We start from the raw sequence: 9,631 nt of genomic DNA on the forward strand, positions 1-9,631 counted from the left end.
TATATTCAGAAGATCATTCTATATATTCAAGTTTCATTCTATATATTCAAAAGATCATTCTATATATTCAAGTTTCATTCTATATACTCAGACTTTGGTTGGAATATATATATAATATTTTCCTAAAGGGCATTCCATAATATATATATATATATATATATGCCAGTGCTGTCGGGGCTGGGGCAGTGCTGTTGCAAGAAGACTTGCAGGGTTTGAACCACCCCGTTTGTTACTTTTCCCGCAAGTTCAATAAAAATCAGTTAAACTACTCCACCATTGAAAAGGAGACCCTGGCTTTGTTGTTGGCTCTTCAGCACTTTCACGTGTATCTGGGGTCCAGCATGTTGCCTCTTGTTGTGTACACCGACCACAACCGACTTGTGTTCCTTGCTCGTATGTTTAATCATAACCAGCGCCTTATGCGCTGGGCTCTGTATTCTGGGCTCAGGAATACAACTTAAGTATTCGCCATAAAAAGGGGTCTGAAAATGTTTTAGCTGATGGTCTGTCCCGCTTGTAAACATGTTTTACTGTGTTTGTTCTTTGTTGTTGTTCACACTCTGCAATGTCCGCTTCTGCCCGACATAGTTGGTGTTTTAAGGGGAGGGGTGTTACGGCCTCTGGCCTCAGGTGGCCCCGCCTTCCTCTAGGTAAATCAATGTGTTCCAGAACTCGTGTGTGATTGGTTACTGGGAGACCCGTGCCAACCCTCTCTTATGCAGAATGAAGTGTGCCAGACCACACGGACGATTGGCTGCCTGGGGATCCCGTGATGCTCCAAGAGGCAATCAGTGGCTGATCGTGCCCACCTGTGGCTACAAAAGGCTGGAGGTCCTTCACTCAGTGGATGCTGCTTAGGACTGAACATGCAGTTTGCCCTTCGTGCCTCCCTCGTCGATCTTTGTTGAACTTTTTCATATTGCTGAACTTTGTCGAATCTTGGTGCATGCTTTAAACTTAGCCTGATTAGAGTTTTGAGCTGCTAGCTGGCTGTGAGTAGGATTTTGTGAAGCTGGCTTGCCTTAGTTAAAACCCTAGCTTTTATTTTGTGTGCGGCCAGCCTGCCTTAGTTACCCTTTAACTTTTACTCGTGACTGTTCTTTCTTTATGTAATAATTGTCTGCCCAGTGGTCTGTTGAACAGCCCTGTCGGTTTTCTGTTTAAAGTTTGTAATTAAAACCTTTTGCTTTACTCAGTTTTGTGTTGGGGGGCTCGTGTATGTTACTACCTCCCTGACGCCTAGCAGAGGGGGTCGTAACAGTACTATATTGTCAAAAACTAAAGTGTACATAGCAGTTGTTGTATCTTGTTTACTGTATCACTGACAAATAATTTCAAAGTCAATGAACGCTACATTATAGTGAGATATTGTGTAACAGGTCAACTGTTAAGAAGGGAGATGGCGAGGGGAAAGAAACTGTTCCTGTGTCGGGTGGTCCTGGTCTGCAGGCTTCTGTACCGTCTGCCAGAGGGCAGCAGATCAAAAAGTCTGTGTGCAGGGTGTGAGGGGTCTGCGATGATTTTCCCTGCCCGTTTCCTGGTTCTTGAGAGGTACAGATCCTGGATGGAGGGCAGGAGGGCGCTGATGATCCTGTCTGCTGCCCGTACAGTCCGCTGCAGTCTGCTCCTGTCCTGTTTAGTGGCTGCTCCATACCAGACTGTGATGGAGGAGCACAGGACAGACTCAATGACCGCAGTGTAGAACTGGATCAGCAGCTCCTGTGGAAGACTGTACTTCCCCAGTTGTCTCAGGTAGTACATCCTCTGCTGGGTCTTTTTGAGGATGGAGTTGATGTTGGTCTCCCACTTCAGGTCCTGGGAGATGGTTGTACCCAGGAACTTGAAGGTCTTCACAGTTGACACAGGGCTGTCTGATATGGTGAGGGGGAGCAGAGTTGAGGGATGTCTCCTGAAGTCCACTGTCATCTCTACAGTCTTAAGAGTGTTCAGCTCCAGATTGTGCTGTCTGCACCAGAGTGCCAGCCGCTCAACTTCCTGCCGGTATGCAGACTCATCACCATCTTGAATGAGGCCAATGACAGTGGTGTCATCTGCAAACTTTAGGAGTTTGACAGCCGAGTTCTTGGAGGTGCAGTCGTTAGTGTAGAGGGAGAACAGTAGTGGTGAGAGGACACATCCTTGAGGGGCACCAATACTGAGGGACCGGGTTTCAGAGGTGATCTCCCCCAGCCTCACTTGTTGCTTTCTGTCTGTCAGGAAGCTGGTGATCCACTGACAGGTAGCTGGTGACACGCTGAGCTGGGAGAGTTTGGAGGAAAGAAGTTCAGGCACAATGGTGTTAAAAGCCGAACTAAAGTCCACAAACAGGACCCTGGCATAAGTTCCCGGGCGGTCAAGGTGTTGCAGGATGTAATGCAGCCCCATGTTCACTGCATCATCCACCGACCTGTTTGCCCGGTAGGAAAACTGCAGAGGGTCCAGCTGGTGGCCTGTAATGTCTTACAGATGGGCTAACACCAGTCGTTCGAAGGATTTCATGACCACAGACGTCAAGGCAACAGGTCTGTAGTCATTCAGTCCTGTGATGGTGGGTTTCTTTGGAACAGGGATGATGGTGGAGCGTTTGAAGCAGGAGGGAACTTCACACAGCTCCAGGGATCTGTTGAAGATGCGAGTAAAGATGGGAGCCAGCTGTTCAGCACAGGTTTTGAGGCAGGAGGGTGAGACGCCATCTGGTCCGGGGGTTTTCCTGGGCTTCTGTTTCTGGAATAGTCGGCTCACATCCTGAGTTTGTATTCTTAGTTTCAGGGAGGAGGAAAGGGGGGTGAGAGGTGTGGTGGAGGTCGTTGAGTCTGGATTGGAGAGGGTGGTGGTGGTCGTTGAGTCTGGATTGGGGAGGGTGGGGGTGGTCGTTGAGTCTTGATTGGGGAGGGGCAGGGTGAAGGGGGGAGAGGTGGAAGGTGTGTTGGGGGTCAATGTCTGAAGCAATGTCCCTGGGGAGGGGAGGGTGGGGCGTGGGAGTCTGTCCGTCTCAAACCTGCAATAGAAAGTGTTTAACTCGTTGGCCAGGTCTTTGTTTGCTTCAATAGTGGGTGGGGGGCGTCTGTAGCTGGTGATTTCCTGCAGGCCCCTCCACACTGACGCAGGGTCGTTGGCTGAGAGCCGTTCTTCCAGCTTCTGGGAGTAGATCCTTTTAGCTGCTTTGATCTCCTTGGTCAGTGTGTTCCTGGCTTGCTTGTACAGGACCCTGTCACCACTTCTGTAGGCGTCCTCCTTGGCCTTACGAAGATGTTGGAGTTTAGGAGTGAACCGTGGTTTATTGTTGTTGTATGTGCAAAAGGTCTTTGTTGGCACACACACGTCTTCACAGAAACTGATGTATGATGTCACAGTGTCCGTGAGCTCATCTAGGTTCTCAGATGCAGCTTCAAAAATAGTCCAATCAGTGGAGTCAAAACAGTCCTGCAGTTCCTGCTTTGCTGCGTTAGTCCACTTCTTCACAGTTTTGACTACAGGCTTGGCACGTTTGAGTTTTTGCCTATAAACTGGAATAAGATGGACCATGCAGTGATCAGAATGTCCCAAAGCTGCCCGGGGCACAGAGCGATAGGCATCTTTTAGAGTGGTGTAGCAGTGATCCAGTATGATGTTGTCCCTGGTGGGGCAGTCTATATGCTGTCTGTATTTAGGGAGTTCGTAGTTTAGGTTTGCTCTGTTAAAATCCCCAAGAATAATTGTAAAGGAATCCGGGAATTTCCTCTCCAGGGTAGTAATCTGGTCAGCCAGCTCGCACAGTGCGTTGTTCGCGTTGGCCTGTGGAGGGATGTAAACTCCGACCAGCATGAAGGAAGAAAACTCCTGCGGTGAATAAAAAGGTTTACAGTTGATGAAAAAACTTTCTGCAGTGTTTCTGTAACACTGTGACATCAGTACACCAACCTTCATTAATGTAGAAGCAGACTCCACCACCCTTTGTTTTCCCTGAGAGCTCTGTTTCGCGGTCCGCCCGGTGAAGTTGGAAGCCCGGCAGATTTAAGACAGCGTCTGGGACTCGCTCACTGAGCCAGGTTTCAGTGAAGCAGAGGGCAGCAGAGCGTGCAAAGTCCTTGTTTGTCAGGATCTGACGGTACCCTGACCGGTCGACCTGCCTGTGTGTGTGTGTGTGTGTGTGTGTGTGTGTGTGTGTGTGTGTGTGTGTGTGTGTGTGTGTGTGTATATGTGTCTCTCCTGTCGCTCTGTCTTCCCCTCCGGCTCCGCTGTGATGTGTTGGGGGGTAGCCTAGCAACGGGCTACCTTCGACCCGGAGGTGCTGTCGCCCGGAGCTGCCACACCTACAGTCAAGCCACCAGCTGCTGCCAATCAACTTCCATCTTCAGCAGGGCTACTTAATGGTGTGGCTGAGCGACAGACAGCGCTGGAGTATTGCACTAAGCCTGGTAGTGTCGTTTAGTCGCTAAACGTTATTGTAGTGCTGTCCGATCGTCATACTCATTCTGCTGTCGTGTGTGTGTGTTCACCCAGGGATTGACGGAGGATTCACGGACACAAGGGAAGCACCTGGAGGAGAGACGGGCACTCATTACTACGCACGGGCTTTCACTCAACTGAAGGCTCTGTTTTCGTCTGCGCCTGTGCTGGTGCAGGCTGACCTGGAGCTCCCATTCTTCGTGGAGGTGGATGCTTCTGACTCGGGGGTGGGGGCCGTTCTCTCACAGCGGGTGGCCGGTAAGATGCGTCCCTGTGCCTTTTTTTCTCACCGGTTGTCGCCCGCAGAGCGGAATTATGATGTTGGTGACCGGGAGCTTCTCGCTGTTAAAATGGCCCTGGAGGAATGGCGTCACTGGCTGGAGGGGAGCAGTTATCCAGTGGTGGTGTGGACTGACCACAGGAATTTGGCGTACCTCCGGGCTGCGAAGCACCTTAACGCCCGACAGGCCAGGTGGGCCCTGTTCTTCGCTCGCTTTGACCTTTCCATCACTTACAGGCCCGGGTCTCGCAACGCCAAGGCTGATGCGCTGTCTCGACAGTTTGCGCCTGAGGCCGGGGGCGATGGGGAGGACTTGCCCATCTTGCCTCCCTCTTGTTTCGTCGGCGCTTTGACCTGGGAGATTGAGCGGGTTGTGCGGGACGCCCAGCGGCGGGAACCGGATCCTGGCACGGGCCCGGGGGGCAAGCTGTTTGTTCCTGCGTCGGCCCGCGGTAAGGTGCTTCAGTGGGCTCACACCGCCCGTTTTGCCTGCCATCCGGGTAAGAACCGCACCGTCTCTTTCCTGCGCCGGTTGTTTTGGTGACCCTCTCTGTTGCGGGATGCTGGGGAATACGTGGTGGCTTGTCCTGTGTGTGCTGCGAACAAGATGCCAACCTCGCCGCCTGCTGGCCTCCTATGCCCTTTGCCTGTTCCCATGCGTCCCTGGTCGCATATTGCTCTGGACTTTGTTACGGGACTGCCTCCGTCCTCGGGCAACACTGCTGTGCTCACTATTGTTGACCGGTTTTCCAAGGCTGCCCACTTTGTAGCCCTGCCGCGGCTTCCTTCTGCTCTGGAGACGGCTCGCCTTCTCACCCAGCATGTTTTTCGGCTCCATGGCATTCCTCGGGACATCGTGTCTGATCGTGGTCCCCAGTTCACGTCCCGGGTGTGGCGGGAGTTCTGTGCGGAGCCGGGGGCTCAGGTCAGCCTGTCTTCGGGTTTCCATCCCCAGACCAACGGCCAGACGGAACGGGCTAATCAGGCACTGGAGGCTATGCTGCGCTGTGTGATCTCCTCCAACCAATCGACGTGGAGCGGGCAGCTCGCATGGGTGGAATATGCGTACAACTCCAGTATGTCGGCGGCCACCGGTGTGTCCCCGTTCGAGGCGTCCTTGGGTTTTCAGCCCCCGCTTCTTTCCATTTCGGAGGGAGAGTTGGCCGTTCCTTCGGTCCAGCTCCACATGCGACGCTGTCGGAGAGCGTGGCGCGCCGCCAGGGCAGCCCTCTTGAGGACGGCGGCCCTGAACAAGAGACTGGCCGATCGCCGCCGCGTCCCGGCACCAGACTACCAGGTGGGCCAGCGGGTGTGGCTCTCGACCAAGCATGTTTCTCTCAGGACTGAATCTAAGAAGCTTGCTCCTCGGTTCATTGGCCCGTTTCCTGTCCAGTCTGTGTTGAATCCGGTGACTGTTCGGTTGAGCCTGCCTCGTAACATGCGAACTCACAATGTTTTTCATGTCTCGCAGGTGAGGCCTGTTCGGACCAGCCCGCTGTGCCCACCTCCCGGGCCCCCGCCGCCTGCCCGGATTATCGACGGCGCCCCGGCGTACTCCATCACCCGCATTATGGATGCCCAGCGCCGCGGTAGGGGTTTTCAGTTTTTGGTGGATTGGGACGGGTATGGTCCGGAAGAGCGTTCCTGGGTGCCGCGGTCTGCGATTCTCGATGATGCCATGGTGAGAGAGTTCCGCCGCCGGCACCCAGACAAGTTTGGTAGGTCGCCGGGTGGCTCCCATTAGAGGGGGGATACTGTCAGGATCTGACGGTACCCTGACCGGTTGACCTGCCTGTGTGTGTGTGTGTGTGTGTGTGTGTGTGTGTGTATATGTGTCTCTCCTGTCACTCTGTCTTCCCCTCCGGCTCCGCTGTGATGTGTTGGGGGGTAGCCTAGCAACGGGCTACCTTCGACCCGGAGGTGCTGTCGCCTGGAGCTGCCACACCTACAGTCAAGCCACCAGCTGCTGCCAATCAACTTCCATCTTCAGCAGGGCTACTTAATGGTGTGGCTGAGCGACAGACAGCGCTGGAGTATTGCACTAAGCCTGGTAGTGTCGTTTAGTCGCTAAACGTTATTGTAGTGCTGTCCGATCGTCATACTCATTCTGCTGTCGTGTGTGTGTGTTCACCCAGGGATTGACGGAGGATTCACGGACACAAGGGAAGCACCTGGAGGAGAGACGGGCACTCATTACTACGCACGGGCTTACACGGAAGGAGGGACGCACTATCACCACTGTCGCACATTTGAACTGTTGTCACCTTGCTGCACTGTAAATAAATGCACTGTCATTATTTCTGAGCTCCGCGCCTGAGTCTACTCTCTAACCACCGTGACATTGTTAGTCCGGTTTAAGAGCAGTAATTCGTCGACTTTGTTTGGAAGAGAGCGGAGATTCGCGAGGTGAATGGAGGGGAGTGCCGTGCGGAATCCTCGCCGACGTAGTTTCACCAGCGCACCGGCGCGACTCCCCCGTCTACGTCTTCTCCAGGAGCCACAGAGAGCTGCTGCGCCTCCAATTAAAATCTCCAAAAAACTTTCCGGGTTTGTGAAAAATGGATAAGAACTATAGTGAGACGACTGCCTGATGTTAAGCAGTTGATCTCTGGAGAAAGTGATGTGGTCTGAGTGGCCAAAAGCGCAGAAAATAAACAAAAACAAGAAAAGTGCGAGAGAGCGCAGTACCGAGGCTGCCATCCGCGGCGCCATCTTGGAATCATCATCTGTAACACTGTATTATTATCATTATCATCATTATTGCACTAAATACATTTTAAATAAAGGATACTTTGATATACATTCTACTGTAAGGTTGGAAATGTATTTTCTTCACCCAAAAATATGTTTTGAAATGTATTTTGGTTTGAAAGAAATATATTTTCAATTTCAAAAATATATTTTTGGAGCATCACAAATGCAAAATATATTTACCATATATTTTAAATATATTTTGGCCAGGAAAAATGTATTTTTTTACCGTATTCCAAAGCCAAACTGCGACTCTGGTGACTTCTTCTCGCTAGAATGTATGTGATGTTTGGTGATGCGTTTGTACCTCTATCCCAAAAAATACTGCTGGAAATGGTTTTTTTTTGTTTTTTGTTTTTTGCAAAAACAATCACTAAATTGGAAACATTGGATAATGGATGAGTTTGATAAACACAGTTTGATTCTCACACAGAATGACTGCCTTATCTTAACAACAGTTTTTCATTAATGAACAAATTCATTTAGCTAAAATGTTAAAGCTTTCTCTTTTTGCAGGTGAACAACTAACGCTGTTTAATATTTCCATGGGTAATCTGATATTCTTGGAAGTTTTTATTTTTCCATTGTACCGTTAATAATATTTTGCATATTTTGCAAAGTTTAGACTCAGATAGAGAAGAGGGAGATAGTGAGTGTGAGGATTCCCAGGGAGGCCTGTGCCAGGTGCTTCCTGGAGCAAAGACAGTGGGAGCCCTCCTTGCCCAGCAACAGTTTTAATGGTGGTAGATAAGCAGAAGAAGATGGCCGTAGTGATAGATGTAACGATCCCAAATGACAGCAACACGAAGAAGAAGGAACGCGAGAACTGGATATTTTCGTTGTTCCATTTCATCTTGAAGTGTGCAATGAATTTCTGTTAGCACTCAAGAAGTGAGCTCTTCTCTGAGTATTAAATAGCCTCTCAGAACACCAGCCATGTTTTCTGCAGTTTCAGCCATCTCCTGAATCTCTATTTTGGAAACTACTGCAGCACCAAACACACACACACAGAGCAAACCTGCCTGGAGGCCTGTAGCTCTAACAAAATGACAAATTCTGAGCTAACTTATAAAGTTGCTCACCATCATGTAACTACTTATCCTTAACATTGGTAATTAGGCTAAGTAAAACCATCTAGCAATATTATGGATATGTTGAACTTTCTTTCTTGTCCTGAGCCCAGTATAAGATAAATAAGACCTATTTTGGGATATGAATTTTGCAAAGCTACTCGATTAGAGTCCAAGGATAAAATATTTAAAGGAAAACTTGAAACTGTGATTGAAGAAAATTATTCACCTTGCTTTGTTGAACAAGTCAGCACTGAGTTCAGAACTGCAAAGAAAGATAGAAGAAGGATAGTCAGGTGAATTTTCACAGAAAGAAAGAGCAACAAACAGGTGTGAATAACATGCGTGCGTTTCGTTAGTTGAGGTTAAGGCGACTGACAAGAAGCAGGAAACGTTCTCCGTAGAGCAGGCCGGATGTTTGCAATTACAAAAAACAAGTAGGCAGAAAGGCTTCTTCACATTTAAACAGTTTATATCAACCTGTTTTTCTTTTACTGGCCAAACTGAGAACACGAGACAGTATACTGGATATTTTTGTTGTTCCATTTCATCTTGAAGTGTGCAATTAATTTCTGTTAGTGTTTTCCTGGCCTTGCACATGATCTAACATAAAAAAAAACAACTAAACAAAACACTGTGTGGTTTTGAGCACAAATCAAAATCTCTCAATATTATATATATTTTTTGAATAAAAGAATAATGGAAAGTGTCTTAGTAATTGTGTAAACCTCTTAGAATTCTTCTTCTTTCCACATCTTATGACTTGCCACTCCTCAAAAAAATCACCATCACTGAATATGTGTTTGATTTGTAACTTATCAAATTAAAAGACCTATGTGAAACCTAAAGAAATTATATTACCAGCAATAAAAAATATTCTAAGAGTGTGTTATTTGCATCTTCTTTCTTATGTTCCTTATTGTCACATGACCATTTAGAGTCGTTCTGTAATCCCCTACTGAAGCACTGAATATGCCCAATAACTAACCAACTGCAGCTTTATTTCCTAATGTAGTAATGTAGTTTAAATCTAGTGTAATTTAAAAGGCTTTATTCAAATCTGAGTCTGGATATAAAAATAAAGACAACTTACAGAGCAGCC

General features: G+C 48.7%; 1 protein-coding gene across 1 annotated transcript; it reads right to left on the reverse strand.

Moving 5' to 3' along the window:
- Positions 1–1,380: 1,380 nt before the first annotated feature.
- Positions 1,381–3,906, reverse strand: LOC147334391 (uncharacterized). The gene is made up of 3 exons (XM_086285917.1): positions 3,901–3,906; positions 2,897–3,819; positions 1,381–1,384 (listed from the first exon to the last, which is right to left on the reverse strand). Exons 1-3 carry the CDS (start codon positions 3,904–3,906, stop codon positions 1,381–1,383), a joined length of 933 nt encoding a protein of 310 aa, XP_086142043.1.
- Positions 3,907–9,631: the final 5,725 nt, after the last annotated feature.

The sequence above is a fragment of the Aulonocara sp. 'chitande type north' Nkhata Bay genome, linkage group LG3 (assembly GCF_057382095.1).
Source record: "Aulonocara sp. 'chitande type north' Nkhata Bay isolate Kocher_YH1m ecotype deep benthic linkage group LG3, A_spYH_male_GT1.1, whole genome shotgun sequence".
In the NCBI taxonomy this organism is placed as follows: Eukaryota; Metazoa; Chordata; class Actinopteri; order Cichliformes; family Cichlidae; genus Aulonocara; species Aulonocara sp. 'chitande type north' Nkhata Bay.